This window comes from Centroberyx affinis, unplaced genomic scaffold (genome assembly GCF_046629955.1).
Source record: "Centroberyx affinis isolate AG114_WGS23_722 - 3 ecotype Tasmania unplaced genomic scaffold, CSIRO-AGI_Caff_v1 ptg003711l_1, whole genome shotgun sequence".
Taxonomy (NCBI): Eukaryota; Metazoa; Chordata; class Actinopteri; order Beryciformes; family Berycidae; genus Centroberyx; species Centroberyx affinis.
In genome coordinates, this window is record NW_027281601.1 from 90,582 (window position 1) to 111,268 (window position 20,687).

Consider the following 20,687-nt stretch of genomic DNA (forward strand, 5'->3'; position numbering starts at 1 on the left):
CCACTCTAATTCTGCAGGCAAAGACACATCTAACAACTTCATGACTTCATCAACTAGCAACATTAAGGCCTGCCTAATATAAATCACTAGTCATTCACTGAGCCCACAGAGAAAGCACAGAAAACAACATAGAATACAGGTTTAAACATTTAAGGTACGTTACCTCACCACTTGTCTCTATGGTTTACCCCGTATTGTCATCAAGCTTAAGAGTTAATCTCTGGATTTTAATTTTGTGGTCTACTGTGACCATTTCAAGGAAGTTTGGGCATTACAGTAGTTTGCTTTTCTACCAGTAGGTGGTACTACATGATTGGGAATACTGTGATCCATGTCTGAGTCAGGGAGGTATACAGAAAGAAGTTGGACTGTGGCAGCTTTTTCAATAAATGTCAAACTATGAAATGTGTTTACAGATTTGTTTCATGTTGTTGCTCAACCCTTTATGCAGTCAATAAGCACAAGTACTGGGACAGCAGCAGCTTAGGTCAGTCGGTTTTGCCACAACTGACATTGCCGAATATAACAGGGCAAACGTTTACCTGATTCAAGAGATAATAGTCTGCATTTTGCTTCATTTTTTGACATGATACATTCACTAAATTAGATGGGTCTATAGTAAAAAAAGAAAAAAGAAAAAGCTAAGACAACAAAAAGAAGAGGATAATGTGCATCTGTGGTTAGTTTTTTTAATCTTTCAATCATTCTAACAGCTTTGATCTTACTTGAAACAATTACAAAATATCCATCCCATTTCAATCACCCTGTTCTTCATATCAAGCAATCAACATCCCTTTTGCTTTATCAGTAGTTTCAGAGATGCTCAAAGTTAGCACTGTCCCCCTCCAGTCCCTTTAAACCAAGCATTATTTACAAACACAAAACATGAGTCATTTTAAATGATCAACCACCCATCAACTAGCATGAATATCTCATATTCATAAATGCAAAAGACCACAGAGACCAAGCACTGTTCTGTGATAAGCAGTCTTCGGCAATACAGCTGCTATTCCACAAACATTTCAATAACAATTACATCTATTGGTCCTCAAATCCCAGTAGAAACACCAATGTGGTCTTCAGCGGAAACAAAGAGGAGTGTGATGGTGTTATTGTTTCAAGTACTAAGACACGTGTCTCTAGCAAAACAGTCTGGCACAGCCAAGTCGAAGAATGCATTTAAACAGGCAAGTGCTGTCTTTTAAGGCTTTTTTGTGAGACTAAATAAAATCAAGTGCGTCAAGCCAGAGATTTATGACTGAGGTTATTGAATGTCAAACTGCAACGCAAGCTACAGCCTACCATGTCCAGGTATTGTTGAAAGTTGGGGGTGATTTACCTCATTCCTTGACATTGTTATAGTTTTTAAGTAATGTGAAGAACATTTAAATTGCACTCATTACTTCAACTGGCACAGTTCATTTCGGCACATACAACTACTGTTAAGCTGACTGTCTCTCAAAGGCACGGTGATGGATGAGTTCTTAATATTACAAAACAGGGAAGAAAAGACATACAACATTCCTGTCATCTCGCTAAGCCTTCTGGGGCAAATTGCACTTGGTAAAAATGCTCAATAAATGTTTCAAGTCTTGTTCAGGCAGCATTCTACCATGAAACTGGCTCCAAATCCAGTGGAACTGAGGAGCAGACTAGCATGACTGCAGCGCTCTCCCCCTGTTTTCCTCTCACATGATGGAGCATGTTAGTTACTCGCTAGTTGGGGGGGGGGGGGCATTGGCCTCACATTCCTGGCACAAGTTACATAATCTCTGAGCAAACCCATCCCAAAATCAGTTAACTTTAGACCCTCAAACAAATTCAGTAAACATCGCAATTTAATTTAAATTTTCCCAAGTTATCAAAAATATTCATTACACATGAGAGTAACATTCTGTAGTGCAACATCTCTTTGCATCTAGTTTTCAAAGAAAACGCTTTGTTTTCAAGGAAACTCTTTGACAGGCACTTCTTCATGTGCTGGACAGTCAAATCATTCTCACTGCTTTCAAGTCCTTACATCAGACAAATAGATTTAAAAGATCAAAAAAAAGAGAACACATTAAATTGGGCATAAATATTGACACTTCAGGTGTGTGCTGGACTCCATTTTGGTTGCAGAGGCACTTGGATGAAAGCACACGATTCAACAGTGAACCGAAAGCTTTAAGTTCAGCTGGTCCCCTTCAAAAGACCAAATAAACCCTGCCTTGCAATTCTCATCCACTCCGCCACAATCTGCACTTATTCAGTCATTCCCATGGGTATAAAAGCAATGAACTGGTTGAATCATTGGCCTTAAAGTGACTTTCATTTGCTAGTCAGTCCCATTCAAATAGAGTGCAGATTTAGAGCGCTAGAGAACGGGGAGCGGCGGGGAAGACGTCCGCCGTAGTAATTGCACTAAGGTCAAAGAAGGACACTTGAGGTTTACTCCAACTTCCATATTTCTTCCTTCTACCACTCAAACTTCCACTGCTGGTGTGTGTCTCCCGGGGCGCAGCGCTTCATCTGCGTGTCTGTGCGACCCTCCGACGTGCGGTAGGCTGTGACACACATGTCGGAGTGAGGGTGGTAGATGGTCCCGTCCTGAAAAGATTGAGGACAAACGGGAGATCAGGGGTTGGAAGTGAATGTGTTTTATACAAGCCTAGTCCTGTGTAATGGATATCTGTGTGCACATACTGTATGCTTGCAGGGGTTTGTGCTTGCATGAGAGGGAGGGAGAGAGAGAGAGAGAGAGAGAGAGAGAGACTGTGTGTGTGTGTGTGTGTGTGTGTGTGTGTGTGTGTGTGTGTGTGTGTGCTTTCACCCCTTACATCTCTGAACTCCCAGATGACGTTGGGGGGCTTGGGGTCTCGGTCTCGGGGGCAGTGCTTCATCCCGATGTGCGTCTGTCCCTCCGTCACTTCAGCACACAGCTCCGTCACCGAGTTGAAACGGATCTCCTTCTGAGATGTGTATTCAAAGTACTGGTGCAGGAGAGAGGCATGGTAAAATGGACGGTTAGCTTTGCTATCCCGAGTCTGGTAAATTAGTTTTTTTTTTTTATTGTATGAATGCGTGTTTCTTTGCCATGAGTCTGCATTTGGAAAAGAGTATTGACAGCAAGCCTACTGGATAAGCACATTCAGAGATTAAAACACTGCTCTCCTATTCTATCGTTTCGGTAAATATCTCTCTCTCTACCTTAATCCCTCTTCTTTATTCAGAAAGCGTTTCAACAAGCACAATAGAGCTGGCTGGCTTCTTTTTTTCTACTAGGATTACAGGATGTTTGTCTCTCTCACTCTGCTGTGAGATCAAGTCCTTGGTAAGCCACCGTTGCATGGCGTGTCTGGGTGTGTGTCGAGGGATCTCATCAGTAAAGACAGGGCCTTGGCCCTCTCAATCAACCAGACGTGAACACAAACCCAGCTCTCCCCTCTGGTGTCGTTTCAACATCCCGACCCATCGGGACAAAAGATGCCAGGCTCCCTGGGCTGCCCTTTAAATGGAGGGCCAGGTAATCAATCTTCATACTTCCCCGTCCTTCTCTTCACATCTCATACATCTTTGAGGGGCAGCGGGGCCCGTAATGGTCGTTTCTAATAAAAGAGTCACTCGGGGGCCCCGTGTCTGGCTTCAAACTTATTTACCCAGTCTGTGCCATTCATTTTGCCTGCGAGGCTCATGTATCTTTTAAATGGAACCTGGTTCTTGTGCGGGCCAGGGAGGGGGAGGGGGGCAGTAAGGGCCCCAAGGTTCTGGTTTCAGCGGCGAGCCGTGGAAACATTGATTTTCGGTCACACATGGTGCTTTTTGTGGCTGGGGACACCTGATGCGGTGCATCAATGGGGTAATCAGAGATATCGAGCAGGGCGGAGATTCAGAGAAATGAGCTCTGCCTACTGTCTGACCCAACATTAAATATACATCCTGACAGACAAATAATATGCTGGTCGCGAATCCATCCATCAAATATGGAACTTGGAGAGTATTCAGTTTAAAAGTACTGTGAGTGGATTGCAAGGTTCCTGTGGGTATATATGTGCAATACCAAACCTAGTTTTCCCTTCATTACATTCAAGTCATGCTGGACAAGCCAGCAGAGTGCAATTTTCTGGTGTGAATCAAGTGTGGCAGCTCTTCTTAGGGGGTCAGCAGAAAGCGTTGACATTTTAAGATACATCTCCCACTGGGCCGAGAGAGGCTGGGAGATTGTGACAGCGAGAGAGAATACGTGCATGAGAGAGAGACAGTGAGATGGAGAGAGACAGAGTAAACAAGGTGTGAAATGTTTAACTACCTGGTTGCCTCCCTGGCCGTGGCAGCCAAACAGAGAGAGGTGCGCCCCAGTGGGACTGTGCTCTGGAGCGTTGTAATCCAGACACTCTGAATGGATCCCTGAGCTACGCACCTGGGAGGGAGAGATAAGAACAATAAATCATACTGATTATAATGGACAGTCTCCTTAAATTCACAATGACTTGAAAAAACTTTTTCACCTTGTTAGCTAATTCTCCATATCATGACGTACACCTATTTAACAATAAATGCCCCCCAAAAATTCCCATAAAAAATAATCCCATTATTTTTACCTCTGGGAAAATGCTGTATTTTTAGTGGTTACTTCACAGCGTACCACAAGGCATACATAAAAATTCCAACCAATAATACCATCACAGATTTCTAAATAAGGCCCCCTTGTTTAGAAATGTCACAACTTTCAAAAGTGACACGAGTGGCAACATGGTACAGCAGTGAAATTGTTTCCTAAAATACATGATTGTGTCGCGGTGGCTGGAATTAGTTAATTTTAAAGAATCTGGAAATTGTCAGTTTAAGATTATGCGCAAAGCAAATTTCAGAGTGGATTGTTATCTGAACTACAACTCCAGAGCGTAGTCCCACTGAGTATGTAACAGACTTCACACCTTTGTTTGTCCTGATCCAACCCGCCCACTTTTTGAACAGCCCCCCCTGTGTAATGTCCCGCCCCCACATCCTGCTTCAATCAAAAACATGCTGAAGTAAGACACCACTGAAATCCTGTTGAATAACTACACCCAGCTGCAGATCACAGTTAGCATAAGATCTATGATTAATGTAAACCAATAATGTACGCAAATTGCCTGACGGTAATAGAACAAATGTAGATAATGAAATGCAGATATAGACAGTGGACACTCACAGCGCCGTGCCAGCCCTCCCGGTCCTCAGGGACATGCAGGTCAGGGTAGATATTCCTCAGATACCAGTCAAAACTATTACACTTCAGCCTCTTCCTCAGCAGGACCCTCTCTGAGATATCGCCGTATGTCTCCTGTGAAGGAAGCACACACTGCACATGAGCCGTCTTTCCAAAGGTGTAGATGAAACAGTGGTTACATTTGGTTGGCAGGAGAGGATGCTATAGTTTATTAAGGAAACAATTCAGTGACATGTCAGCATCACTCCATCTTTAAGTTTCACCTATGACTTTATTTATTACAACAAACACATTGTTCTTTTATTGTGCTTGTGCCATTTTATGATGCATCTGAAACGCGCCGTCACACCGTAAAAGTTAATATTTGACTTGGCTTACATCCTGGACGCAATGGTTGAATCCTACATAGATAAATCAACAACCATGAGCTGATGGCAGATGATTGGTCCAGCCTACATATTCTAGATAGCTGTGTTTGTTAAGGTGGTGCACCCCACCTTGAGCAACTCAAAGCCATGAACATAAATACACCTATTTACTCTGAAGTTGCCAGAGGGTGGAATATCACTACAGGATTTCTTGTAGACAAACATTTATAACAACATTCATACGTTATTGTGCCAGTCAATGTTTCAAGATCAAGAGTACACAGAGAATCACCATGGGGAAAACAAAGCAGGAGTTTCATCATGATTTCAAATTTAGTGAAAATGTTTAACTGATTCTAAATATGGTTAAAAATGTAAAACTCTTGATTTTAACCTTGGTTACTCCGATTAAATGATAGTACAAAAACTTAAAAAGATCAGGATGAAAACATTACGTCAGTTGTTCTTGTGAAAAGCAGGCTGACATGGCAACTTTGTGCCCATTTAGATCTGCAAGAGACCTTGAAGTAGTCTTCCAACGGAAGTGTTAGTTTGTGCAAACATGGTGAAAAGCCTGAATTCCAATTCAATATGTAACTAAATGCACCTGATGGAAAAACACTATGTAATACTCCATATTATGATTGTTTATAGCTCATCAGTTTGGAAAAGGTCCTGTCCCAGGGGATGAGAGCTTGTCTGTTAACACGCATTATGATAACTCCCTGATAGATTTGGAGCTGCTGTTCTGGTCTGGCAGCCCCATGTTCAATCTCCCCCTGAGCAGGTAATTTATTGTTTGATCAAAGATCCCTGACATTAATAATGTACTTTTTTCAGAGAGGTGAAACTGAGATACATGAAAGTTTGATGGCGGCCAATGCTCCGAACCTGAGAGGCATGGAGTACAACACACACACACACACACACACACACACACACACACACACACACACCTCACCCAGTCAAATAGACAGTGTTTCAAATGTTCAAATGTTGACACTTAGACAGGTGAATCATATCATATGAAGCATCTCACTCAAACATCAAACAAGTTAATCCGCTCTCGTTACCATATTAACATGGTGCTGCCAGGTCTTACATAGTATCATTGGCAGAGCTTCAGCTTAGCATCAGTTGAATGGGGTTTCCCAGTCTACCTTCACTTCAGGCTCATGGATAACAGGTGTGTGACAGGCAGACAAAGGTATAGCTAATTGCCTGGAAATGTTGCACCACAGCGTGTGTGTTTGTCCAAATATGATTTGAGAGATGTCATTATAGCTTTCCGCATACCTCAAAACAGCTGCACAGTAGCAAGTCTTAGACAAACTGTAGCATTGACATTGAACTCAAACTTCTGTAACTGCCTTACCTTTTTGGCTGGGGGGTTCCTGTTGTAGAAGTGCTGTTTGTAGGAGTCCATCCAAACCTCAGCAGCTCGCACTGTGTTCTGGAGGAAGTTGGGCCGTGCGTAGGGGGCCTTCTTCGGGAACACATGGCCCACGTGGGAGCAGGGGTGGATCTCCAGGCTGCCCCCACACTGCCACACCTGGGGGGGCAGAGACATGATATATGGTAGTTGAGATCCTCGTAGTTTCTGTTTACCTGGTACTTTTTTACATTTTCTGTGTATTATGACTTTTGTATAATTTCTATGCCTTAACCAGTTTTTCTCGCATTGCATTACATAATACTCCTGAGCAAGTGCACTTGACCCCTGTATACAGTATATGTGTATATAACCTGCACCAAGGCCAGGTATCAGAAATTAGTTAACAACTATTAACAAAAATATTTTACAACAATAGTTGATCTGCAGTATGTCATTCTGGTTGCATCAGTCCTTACTGGCACATACTGAATGTCAGCGGAAGTCTAAATATCATTCTTAACTTCATCAGTTAAGTGATAATGTTGGTGGCAACTGATGCTGTGCTAGAGATCCTCTCTGAATGACAAAGCTGTGTGCTCTCTTTACCTTTGCTTTCATTCATACCATGCAATTCAACCATGTCAGGTAAAACCTGTTTGTCATGAGATATATGACTGCATTTGATTTTCGCTCTGATGCATAGCATCAATTTGTATTGTATAGTTGCTTGCTTTTTCATCACACATAGAAACACAGAGAAAACACCCTTTGAGAATGAAAGGTTGTTAACTAGGTATTTCTTAATACCGGTGGCTGAGTTATGTTCCAATTACACAAGGCAAAATCATTATCATATATCCATAGCTAAACGGCCACTGGATGACATTCCTTTCCATCTTATTATGCCAGACATTTTACTCTGCACCATATTTTTCCTTTAGCATTCCCAAAACAGAGTTGAAAACCAATTCACTAAATATAAATTATGTATGGGCCAAAGTCCCAGTGACAGGCATTTTATTTCCACATACATACATTACTCGGGGGAACAGCCTATTCGTCTTCACACTGTGACCACATGCACACTATAAATCATGCACACACACATTTCACACTGGCTACCTTTGCACACTCATGCAGCAAACTCACACACACAGCCTAAAATCTGTGCCAATTTGATTGACGCAAACAAGTGAAAAGCGACACCAGCGTAACAACAAGGTATCAGCCATGATCAGGGTGCAGTTTCGGATGTCATTGCTCACTGTGATCTAACACTGAGATGTGTCTCTCTCACACCAACTACCCACAGCGCACTGACTGTTAGCTGAGATGGATGAATAAGGATCAGAGGCTACATAAACTATGACAAATAAACATTCATTTTGGTAATAAGACACCAATAAACCCCATTCATTAATCTTTCTGTCTATGTTTTTATCATACTAACAAACAAGCTAGATCAAAGGCTGTTCTGTCTGTGAGTAAGAGATTATGGTACCACAGCCAGTTAGATTACATCAAATCACATTAATCATTCTTTTATATTAGGATGATACTTTACTGTCAGAGGGTTCTAAAACTCATCTTTCATCAAATGCTCTAAAACTCTCCTCACATCAAAGTCAGTTTTTCTCAACATTTGAAAAAGTGGTGCCCTAGTTTCATGTTGCAAAGCTGCACCGCAGTGGAAAGGCAGAGACTCTGAAGGAGAACTGCACTCACCCTGAAGGAGAGCTCCAGGTTTTCTCCTCCCCATACCTCCATGCCCATGTCGTATGTGCCCAGGTACTCAAAGTAGGCCTTGCTCACAGCAAATAAGCCACCTGCCATAGTAGGAGACCTGAGAGGAACACATTGGAAGTATGGTCAGTTTAACACATCAAGGAGATATCATGGACCTGGCGCTCAAGTGCCAAAGACAATGCAGAAGCCCATTATGGCATCAGAGCAATACACTGTATATTCTTGCATTTTAATTTGAATGGTGTGTTGTGTGTGTGAATTACCATTTCAATTTCAGTGATAATATTCCAGTTAGCATTCAAAAAATATGTTGTTACTTTTGTTATCACCTCCATTAAACATCAGATTGAAGTTGAATTATCCAAAAACTATACCCCACCATCCCCCCTCCTCTTGGTTATTTTTCCTCATAATTAGTCATCATCCTCTCACACTAAGCATGAATGCTTAGAATGCTCGATGAAAAATAGCAGAAAGGTTGACATTCTCCAGGTGGAAGTATTCACAATTTCCCACTACTTTGTACTCTTACTTTTTTTAATCAAGCAAAAGGATTAGAAGAACATTGGACATTAACTCTATTTGGTTCCCTGATCATTCACAGGAGAGGCGATTTAGTTATCCCAATTTTTAAAGGTAAGATAGGATGCAGTCACCAATTTTTCAGGTAAACGTATTAGCACAAGTAGTGTAAAAAATGAGTAATAAGTCAAGTCATAATATTAAGTTTAGTTTTAATACAAGAATGAACGATGAGGTGTATTAATAGAGTAAGGAACCCAACACTGGCATGTGCCAACCTGACAAAGTGCTCTCCCATGTGAGTAGACCTTGTAAAGTATCATATTGTCACCTGATGGGGTCGATGCGGGACTTGCGCCTCTTGCGTTCCACCTCGGGGACGGCATGCCACTGGAAGGTGAGTCTCCAGTCAAAGCCTCCGATCATCGGCTCGTCCGTCTGCATGTAAAACTCAAAGGTGTTCCAGTCGATGGTGTCGATCACGGGGCACACGATGGTACTCGCATTCTCGCCAATCCTGAACACACAGAATGCAGACAGCAGGGAGAGGGGAGGTGAAAAGACGACACCAGATGAGAATGAGGTTGTTATAGTTCAGGAGGGTACATTAGTTTTAGCTTTAATATTGTTTTTAATTTTGATTTGTATTTCAGTTCAGCAGTTTTAGGAAATATCAAGACTTGGTGTCCTAGGTTTGGTTTTCAGAAAGGTTTAGCTTTAGTTTTTATTTCGTCTCAGTTTTAATATTTCTACCATTGGACCAATGAGTAATGGTAGAGTAATTTGTAGAATGTATTTTCATACATAAAGAACTGCATAGCATCACTGTATCAGTGGTCAATTCAATTTACTCACACTATGACAGTGTTCAAAAATCAAACTGACAAGAATTCTTGTTGATTTTTATTTTAATTTGTTTGGTTTCGGAGACAAAGATTAGTTCAGTTCAGTTTTGCATCAAAATATGACTCTGCAAGAAATGCAAGAAATACTTACTCCTAAATCGATTTCTCCCATCTTTTAAATGATATCTTTGCACCCCATTGCAAATTACAACAGCTGAGTTTAGCCTAATCAGGTCTTACTAATCGAATTTGGCCAGCCCACCTTTCCAGAAGGGGCTCGATCCAGCCAGGGACACACTCGCAGTGGCAGTCAAGGAATGTCAGTACGTCACCCGTAGCGTAGGTGGCACCGATGAGCCGCGCCCGGACCAGCCCCTCCCTCTTATTGGTGCGGATGAGCCGCACACGTTCCAGGTTGCTAATGTATTCCGCCAGCTGGGATTTCAGGTAGCCTACATTTCACACACACACACACACACACACACACACCTGATCATTATCTGAAACATGTTAGTCTCTGTCCTCTTCCTGCATATCTTTGCTTTTTCTTTAACCACCTGTTTACTTAAATGCATTCCCCTAAGCTGAGTGAATAAATATAATTAATGAGTTATTTTACCAGTTATGTGACCTCCAATATCAGCTGATTAACACACCTTTTATCAGGACCCCATCACTCCTTTTACCACTAAGATCAACAGAAGGCTTGGTATGCTGAACCCTGTTCAACCCCCTTGGAAAAATGAAATAATAGCTGTCAGTTCTCCAGTCCCCGTCTGTCTGGAGTAAAGCACTTCTGGTCGGGGAGTGGCATGTCTAACATTCCACTTGGTCAGGGTGGTCAGAGGAAAGGAAATGATGTCATGGGAGGTCAGTGCGCACTGAGGTCATCATTATGGTGTAATGTCTCAGACGCACGCAGACAGGCTTCAAGACTAGCGGGGACCAAATACTAATTCCATTAGTACAGACAGACATCAAGACACTCCTATATCCAGTTTCTGAGACTAAGCAGTATCATTCTCAGAGCTCGTACAGAGCTGCGGAAGGCAATTCACACTTGTGCCATAAACAATGTTGCAGCTTTTAATCTTCTGCCAGTTGCACTCCACAACCAATTATAGTTTACTGTAGCAACTCGATTTGAGACAGCGGAAAATAGGTTATATCTTGTTCTTGTCTATCTATTAAATAGACGGCCTGCACAGGGGAGCCTGCTATCAAGAGAGGTCCTCACATGCACTCTGACACTGACACACACACACACACACACACACACACATAATCTAACAACGAGACAAGCAGAGGTTGGGGCAGAGAGAGCCCACTGGGACTCAAACCAAGACAGGAATTTACGGTTTCTCATTTCTTATTTCTCGTCAGGACTGTAGTAATGTTAACAAAACGCCCACATATTCATAAATTTAAAAATTGTCTAATCAAAAGCCAACCATTTCAAGGAGTTCGAGTACCTCTTCGAGTAGCCTTGCATTCCATTCCATCATTAGAGGAATGCGCCTTGTCTTGTTTTGGAGGGTGTTTTGTAACAGCCTTTTAATTCATCTATCCATTGTTCCAGAGATATCATCTTTCTTCTAAATATAGTCTATAGAGTGTCCTGCTTGACTAGTTTGTTAACTGTCAGCATCTGTAAGAACTGGAAGACTTTGAAATCAAAGCACAATTGAGCTTTAATTTGCAGGCTTTACTAAACTAGGCCAAGACTGTCAGTCCTGTTGTTTTGGAAATCAAGTTGCAACAAATTTGCTAGTGATCTTTTCAGTGCAGAGCAGACTTTTTATGCCATGTCCCATTTTCACAGAGACAAAAAGAAAACATGCTGTCTTGTCTGGGAAAGAGTGTCTGACCTCGGTCGCTGTAGTCGTCGATGAGGATGATCTCTTTCAGCAGGATGGCAGGTGTGGTCTCCAGCACACTGTGGATGGTCCTCAGCAGGGTGGACCAGGCCTCGTTGTAGAAGGCTATGATCACTGAGGTGGTCGGTAAGTGCCGGTAGTCAAACTTCTTGGCTCGGCATCTATGGGGAGGATCAGAGAGAGGACCGAGTTAGTGTTTGTGCTTTAAACAATGGAGCACATGTATATGTATACACGTGCATTTGTAGCCTACATGTATATTTAATCCCTGGCTCCGGCACAACAGGGGCGTGAATTATCATACACCCACACAACCCAAAACAAGACGGGGTCAAAAGGAGCCAAAGCTGAGTCAAAGTAGTTCAGGCAGCAATTGATTCACCCCATTTTAACAATTTGAATTTTTGTAGTTTTACAAACAGTGAAAAAATAGCACCCTAAATATCTGAACATAATTATGAAAGAAATATTTTTGTATATGGCCAGAGTGGCTTCAGTTAGCTAGTGCAGTGTCTGGTCTTAATCCACATGGGAGCCATTAAAACAATAAAGGGCCAGAGAAATATGGATGGGGGGGCGGGGGTGGGTATCACACCAATGAGCAACATACCACAGCAATGCTCTTGGAGAGACCACAGAAACACAAGCAAACAGAGACGGAGAGAGCAAGGGATGGGGAGAAGGCATGGAGAGGGAGGGCAAAATGGATGAAAATGAAAGTAAACAGGTTTATGGAAATAACACAAAAACAAAAAAACAGAAAGAGGAGAAACAGATGAGGACAAAAGGAGGCATGGAGAGGGAGGGGAAAATGTGAGAGCAGAGGGAACGCTACATGGGAAAGGGCAAGCCCCTTTAAGACACTCTGTTTGCAGTATCTGTGATAAAAAGCTTGGGTGTACACAAGACAGCTGGCCACTCTCCATGCTGACCACAAGCCTAGCCACAATCCACTCTTATTCTGTTCTTAAAATCATGTAAAACATTAAAATCATGCAGAATCTCATCCTACAAAATAAATCTAATAAAGAAATTAGTTACAAAATAACTAAAGCATGATTATGACTTATTCTGCATAGGTGAAAAACACCAGAGTTAGAAGGATATTATGCTGTAGCCTGCTAGTGAGCATGCTGTCTCTTGTTTGCATCTAATCTTTGAAAAAGCATTGCGTTTGACTTTGTTATTATCACATATCAGCATCTCACAGTGCTGTAACATCCCCGGCAGTTTCCCCAGCCCAGGGAGAAGATCAAAGCACCTTATCAGCCAAACTTTGGATTTGCAGGCGGCTCCCTGGTAAAATGATTTATTTGAATTTCACCTTTGCATCACCTTTTCAGCTTTTTAAAATTTGTCCTCAGACATAACCATTCATCCACCACTACAGAGAATTTACGTTCTACACGTGTGGACTAAGCAGCTTTGTTGGTACACTCCAGGGACAGTTTGTCAGAAACAGAAAACAGAAAACAGAAAAAAGAAATAACACGATTTCAAACGACGGTTCTCACAATGGTGATGGATACCACGTCTGGGTTTCATTAGGAAGGAGGCCCAGTAAGGGGTAAGGCTGAGGTGGAAGGAGGAACTGGTAATAAAAGACATTATCATAGTTGGTGTTGGACTGCCAACATCACAGAGGCTCAGCTGAGAACAGCTGTGGAAAACAGCCCTGGATGGAAAATAAATGTATTCAGGCAGAGAGCTGCTTACACCAACTTCAATAAGCCCTGCAATGCATCCTGAGAGCCTTCATCCTAGTTCCTAGTCGTCCGTGGAAAACTGATTCCAGTAAAAGGGCTCAACTTCATCTGTATTGACAAATTTATCCCTGACACAGCCCAGTTGTAAAGTTGTTATTTGCTCCATACAGCATTCGAGGCCAAGGATGTGTTTAGGCTACAGTTTTCCAGGAAATAACTCGGGAAAGAAAAAAAGAATTACTCATCAACTGAAAAACAAATCTTAGTCAACTAAGGCTGTCATGGTGATTTAGTCACTTAACGGGCTCGGATGGAGCATCTCTTCACGTTCTACTCACTCAGTCATCCTGTGGTCCTGGATGTGTCGGTGGAGGGAGATCTTGTCGCTGACGTAGATGTTGATGGCGTAGCGCTCCACACTGTCCTGCTCCTGTTTCTTTTCATCAGGGCTGAGGTTGAGGCGCGTGGCCCGGCCCCACTCCCCCGGTGCGCTGTGGTCCGCCAGGGACTTAATGTACAGCGGCCTGGCCAGCTGCCCCTCGGCCCCGCTCTCCTCTATGGAGAGCTGTCGTGCCAGGAGACTGCGCTCCTCATCGTCCTCCCCCGCGGAGAAAGAAGAGGGGAAAGAGGAGCGTGCCAAGAGGAGGTAGGCTAGCCACAGGACCCAGAGCAGGAAGAAGGCCTTGGCCAGCACCCCCAGTTTCCGCGAGCAGCGCCCCCTCATGGCGGCGAGCCCCAGTGAGGCAGCGTGACTGGCAGAGCAGCGTCAGGGTGTCCTACAGGACACAGGCCTCTGGAGGACAGCACAGAAACACAAACAGACACAGGATGAAAAAACACTCCAGTCCAGTCCACTGCATATCATGAAGCCACATAAAAATCATCAACATTTTATATCATATCTCAGAAACATGAGGGGAACAGAGAGGGGAACCCAAGTGTGGGCATTAAAGAAATAAAAAAATCAAATCATAGGCGCAAAGAGACAACAAAAGCTCCCCCTGACTGGAAAAAATCTCACTCAATGCTGTCCCCATTTGGATGAGTTTGATTAAGCGCCAACCCCCCCTTCATGATTATGTTATGTCATATTCCTGTAAACATTAACACACAACAAAGACAGAGTGTTTGCATATAAATGCACTAGTGTGCTGATGACACAGCCCCAACAGAGCAGAGAAGTAGTAATCAACGCCGACATCATAAATATGACTGCCTGCTCAGGGCTGCATTAAGATGCTCATTAAAAACAAATTGCAAAGACGGACAAGGCTAAATTATGGCTTACAGTACAGTAAGCCATAATGTGCTGATTAAATTACAGCCTAGCATACACTGCAGTGGGAGATATGCAGTTTTATTCACCTTGCATTCACAGTGAATTTAAATCTAGCAGAGTTCTACCCAGACTGTGTTGCAGTGGTGCTGCACCCCTCTGCAGCATTTAGGCTACAGCAACACTATGTGAAATTTCCGATCAGCCATTTCACACTTGTTCACTTCAGTGCCATTACCAGGAAGGCCTCAAGTCTTTTAACAAGTATTCACATCTGGTGTTTTTTCCCCAACCATATACATTTTTTAATATGGTATAATTTGACCTGTAGATAGTAATCAAGATTTCAGTCAAGCTTTTGCAATTTTCCTAACCAATGCTAACACAAAGTAACCTATCTATCAATTTTGCGCTGAAGTTCACAATCATTACAAGTACATACAAACTTGTCACAGCATGACTAACTTGTGTATGATGCCTTTGTATCAAAAGATCTATCAATTGAAGAGTCAGAGGATGACAGTAATCCCATGGTCTGGTTTTTGACTGCAGGTGCTGGCCCTTTGTTTAGATTTAGATTAGGGATCTGGCCTTTGAAGAGCTCCTCATTTTAGGATTCTCATTCACATCAAGGAGCCAAAAACAATAGTTGCCTAAAAACCTAAGTGGGATATATTTGCACAAGGATTCACTTTTGCTCATTTAAATTAAGGCTTGGCCTGGGTTTGCAGATACATTAAAGACAGCAATTTAGACCAATAAGTCTGACAGCTCGGCTTAGTATGCCAGCATTTGAGAGCGGGTTGTGGTAAAAAGCAGCACTTAGCTATGTTGACATTGAATGTAATCACATAATTGTGTTGCATTAATATTACAGCAGGGTGCTATTTAGGCCCACAGTGCCAGTGCCAGACAGGCTTAGCAGAAATACTGATCCCATCCCCCCTACACCAACCCTTCTTCCCCATCCACTCTGCCTGCCTCATGCCACTGCTGGCACACACACAGGTTGTGATATACACACACCTGAGCACAAAACAAACAATGTTATATGTTCCTACCAATTGAGAAAGGATGATCCTGTCACGTTTCCTAATTCTGGGAGAACCAGTTTGAATAAATCTAGCTTCTGAGAAAATGTAGGCTAGTTAAATAAGAGAGAAAGTGTCTGTGTGCATAGTCTATGTGAGAGCCTATAGACCTATCTCGCACTGTATTGTGGAGTCGCGGAGTCAGAGGAGGCTCCATTTCCATTGGAGCCCTTCAAGGCGTCAGCGCAGCTCTTTCACTCCGGCCTGGGCCCTGGCCAGAGGACTTGGGAGTCCTGAGGTTACAAAATGGAGACGGCCTCTCGGCTGCAGACAAAACCCCCTTTTATTGGCTGTCCATCACACCTTCCTCCCTCTCTGAATCCGATAGCCTTAGTGGGGAGCTGTTTGGAACTAGCAGGATCTGACAGAGGGCTTAAGATGCAGCCTGAGCCTAAATCCTGCCCCACTTTTTTGGGTAAGTGGCAGTGCGACAAAAAAAGTAGGCAAGGGATAAGATTTGCATTTGTTTCCCAAGCAGCAATCTCTAGTGAGGGGTTCACACTGTCACCTTAATAAGCTTGCAAATGAGCAAGATAGGTTGATCATATAGCCTTTGTTACAGTAGCATAGCTCAGAAGAAACAAGTCAGTGGTGTGATGTTATACGAATCTCAGATCAATGCTGTGTTTACTGTCAGCACTGCGGTTCACTATATAGCATCTGGGAACGATCCACATTACACTTCTTGGTTAATCTGGAATGGACATGAATGCACTGCATACAATACATAGCTCATTTCCTCATGAGACAGTCAAGAGAGAAGGGTAAATACCTCTACAGTGTGTAATGTACAGTAACACCAGTCAAACAGGTTACACCACTGCCATTCATAAAGCTGAGCAACTTCCCCACTGACCATAACCTACCCAATGCAAAAAAAAAAAAACAGATCAGTTGGCCATCTTCAGACTGTGAAAACCGATAAGATACTTGACTCCTTGAAAGCAGAAGTGCCTCTCAACAACACAAACAGCACTTGGGGGATTTCATTCAGTGTATACAGTGCAAAGACCATTTGAAGTGAGCCAGGCTGTGATGAGTGATGACGGACTGAATCTAAATGGTGGATAGAGATTCTCTTATCAATAGGTCTCTGACACACACACACAACCAAAGCCAAATAGTCCTGACCGGTGATATAAAATAGAAAAAAATAAGAGCTGCATTGCTTGTCTCTGGATGGTTAGGCATGACAAAAGCTTAATTTAAAAACAAAAGTAGAACTAAACAGTCTTCCTCTTCCTGTCCCTCAATGAAATGACAGCCTATGCCTTCATGGCCAAGCGATTAGTCCAGCTATTATCCTTATGAAAATCCTAGTTCAGTTGATTGCAGGGGTTTATGACCTCCAAGGAGGAAAGAGAGGGGAGACTGAAGAGACAGGCTGTGAATGTCTGTCAGTCTGGTAGCTGGGTTGTCAACACACAGTACAGCAACAGGTCTTATGATTTGTCAGATTATATCAAGGTTAGGATATTAAGTTGTCTTACAATCAGCAGAAAGGGAGAAAACTTCACCTCATCTGTCATCTGACGTCTCATAAAATATGCAGAGTAGCACAGCCGTGACTCAAAGGGATAATAATGATAAATCTGACGATCCCAACGCTTGTAATAGAGGGCAAGGCACTACTAGTAGGATAATGACCTCTTATTCATTTTTAAGTTACGTTACCGAACCATCATCACACCGACTAACTGTGTGGCTTTGCTGGTAAACAAGCAAGCAAGTCAGGAAATCAAATTAGTTACTCCGGCTACGAAGTTAACAACCAAACTACAGCAGACATGGCAACAGCAACATTTGCCAATAAGCGAAACAAAACTTCTGAAAAGAAATGACGAGGTTAGCTTGCTAGCATGAAATGACTTTACCTTAATCACGAGTTACATTTCTTGTAGCTTCTTCGAGGCTGTTAAGGCCGTTGTTTGTCAGCCTGTCTTCTCCTCGTTAAACCTCTGGCTTGCAGATGTCAGCATACCCACATCCTCTCCTGCTCCACGTTGATTGTCTGACCAGTGTCAAGACAGACAGAAAAACAACACAACTTCCGGTCAGGACCTTCAAAATAAAATCCTTGTTAACGAACGTCTGGCAACGTTTTATGGGGAAAACAAAGTACAAGTGAGTATGAAGAATGTATTTACGTTGGAAACTGTACTGAATGAATAATGCTTTTGTTTTCCAAAAGGTCCTTTCCACAGAATGTATCCATAGCCATAAGCCTACGCAAGATGCCATATGGGCTGCTAAAACTACACGGACATTAAAAAAAAAACTTAATCAAAAACTTACACCAGAAAACCTGGGATGGTCTACAACCTTGAAAAAGTCTACTTTAACCTTTACTTCAGCGATTTTAACCCACAGCAGTGACTCCATTGGCCCTACAGGCTACTAAATGGGAGCTACTCCAGTACCGGGTGGTGTCAATTAGCCAGAATAAGCTACCAATAAAATTGCCTTTGCTTGCAAAACTGCTAACTAATTATTACTTGTTCAGAAATAAATACGTGTATGCTTTTATTTAGACTGCGAATTGCCTAACATCCGGTCTTATTATCGCTACCTGTAGTTATCTTGACGCAGCAGTTTAAAGTCTTCAGTCGTCAAGCAGCAGTGACTGTGGCAGGCTAGTCTGTTGCTACTTGGCTAATGCTAGCTACCTAGCTGTCATTTGTCTTTGCTGCGATTTGTCGTTATAGCTAATGGCTACTCCAGCTATTTAAAATGAATGATTGAGTCAGCCTGTACTTTGTACTGGATGACAATGTAACTCCTGAAAACCTCGAGTCGTTAAGTTATAGGCTATCAGTTTTGACATTTAAAGAGAGTGAAGATATTTCAAAAGCTTTGACAGCTCATTTAAGTAATAGGAAATGTCAAGGAAGACCACGTGACCCGTCAATAAAAAAATGATTAACTTCATTATTTCTCTCTTTTGATTATACTGTTGCTGAACTTGTACATCTGGCAGGGGTAAATTCATTATTAAAAATAATAATTACAAAAAACAAAAAAAAGTCTCGCAAGAACCCAGTCTGTGTGTGTCTGTGTCCCTGTTGGATCCGATGCAATCATTTTACTATATCCGTGAGGACTTGTATAGAGCAGAGCGATAGCCTGAGTCCTTGTCTGATGTTGGATACGCTTTGTGCGTGAGTGTGTGCGCGCACTATGGTGTGCACGCGTGTCTGTGAGTGTGCGTGACTGAATGCATGCAAATGCCTCAATTTGATTGATTTGATATCGATGATATGTTGAGGCTGATCAATTTTTGATGGACTATAGCCACTCAAAGCTATAGTCAAATAATATTAGGCTACTACTTAATAGGCATATGTGGCAATACAGAATACAAAATGTTATTTATGGGCTGGTTATGTAGAAGAGAATGAACTTTGGCCTTAGATTGTGTCCAGAGTGTCACTGTTTTCACACTCCATAGATGGGTGCATTGTCAAAATTACATAACACAACATAACAAATGTAAACACATTTATTTGAGTTGCTCACAAATTCATTTTAATATTTGTCATATGTACTGACATTTCAACACACCAAGAGCTGCAACTGTCAATACATCAGGCACAATGCAATAAGTAAAGTTGTGTAGGTGAACAGGTGACAAATTTTTATAGCACACAGATTGCAGGTCATCGACATCAAAGGCTAGAAAGAGAGAAATGAAGTTTATTTAATTGACAGATGTATGTTAACTATCAGGCAAATATGAGACATTTCTTATTTTCCTGTGTCAAGACCACAGGCTTATTTTGGGAAGAGGCTTATGGTTTCAGATTTGTCAGCTTTCAGAATTAGTGAATTATGGACTGAAGTTACTGAATTATGTAGCTTCATTTAGCTTGTGACAGATTTGATAGAATCTAAAGTCATCAAGTGTTTTAAATCCTGTTTTCAAGTTCACAAGAATGCTCAAAGGATCTGTTTGTCCACTGCATGAATAGGTAATGACAGTGTTTAAGAAAATGGCAAAATCAAGTGTTTACACACACACACACACACAGTCCACCCCTCTGTGTATTTGCTGTTATGGGCTTGGTTTGTTTTCCCATAGTCTCCAGGTCCTGCTCAGGCCGGACCACACTTGCCTACAGTGTGCAATGCACCACTGCAGCCTATTGTTGGGTAGACACCTGCACCACTTGGTGGCATGCCAACGTCTTTTTTTCTCTCTCTTTCCTTTTCCTTTCCTCCCCCTTTCTTCTCCCCAGTTGAAACCAATTGACACCTCTTATTCTGTGAGGTTGGTGTGCCCCCATCCGGAACTGAAAGGGGTCCCGTTTCCGTGATAGGGATCTGGGGCTTTCACAGTTACAAGGAGGGCTCTTGTACAGGTCTTGCATTTCAACCTCCCCTTCATTCAAACTCTTAATTAGTTTACAGACACAACATGTCCCATTTACAGTTTGTAACTAAATTATTGACAAAAGCCTTTCAATTCATTTAGAATCAAGCATTCTTTCTAATTTTTTACATCAAGAGACAACAAATGCAGGAGATTCTGTAAGAACACGTTATTCTACTTAACCTGTTTGTTGAGTAAACAACATTTTTTCTACCTACCCATATGTATTTGTTGAGGATCCTAACATCTTTGTCCCACTAACTTACTGTAAAATGAAACAAAAATGACCTAAATCCTAAAATGGTTTTAAGGAAATCCAGG

The 20,687-nt window shown here is 42.2% G+C and overlaps 1 protein-coding gene across 1 annotated transcript; it reads right to left on the reverse strand.

Annotated features, from left to right (window-relative positions):
• Positions 1–680: 680 nt before the first annotated feature.
• poc1bl (POC1 centriolar protein homolog B (Chlamydomonas), like) lies at positions 681–18,009 on the reverse strand. The gene is made up of 11 exons (XM_071540753.1): positions 17,872–18,009; positions 13,969–14,423; positions 11,916–12,085; positions 10,310–10,499; positions 9,534–9,719; positions 8,660–8,777; positions 6,935–7,111; positions 5,174–5,305; positions 4,289–4,399; positions 2,820–2,972; positions 681–2,589 (listed from the first exon to the last, which is right to left on the reverse strand). The coding sequence occupies exons 2-11, from the start codon at positions 14,352–14,354 to the stop codon at positions 2,458–2,460; spliced, it is 1,755 nt and encodes a 584-aa protein (XP_071396854.1). The 5' UTR covers positions 14,355–14,423; positions 17,872–18,009; the 3' UTR covers positions 681–2,457.
• Between the last annotated feature and the right edge of the window lie 2,678 nt (positions 18,010–20,687).

Bases quoted from the DNA above. Each gene is read 5' to 3' on its own strand.
- poc1bl (XM_071540753.1), bottom strand. From the start codon at position 14,354: ATGAGGGGGCGCTGCTCGCGGAAACTGGGGGTGCTGGCCAAGGCCTTC. The intron at 10,500-11,915 runs GTCAGACACTCT...TGTGAAATGTAG, and splicing joins CGACGACTACAGCGACCGAG to GCTACCTGAAATCCCAGCTG. The intron at 8,778-9,533 runs GTGACAATATGA...TGTTCCTCTCAG, and splicing joins TCCCGCATCGACCCCATCAG to GTCTCCTACTATGGCAGGTG.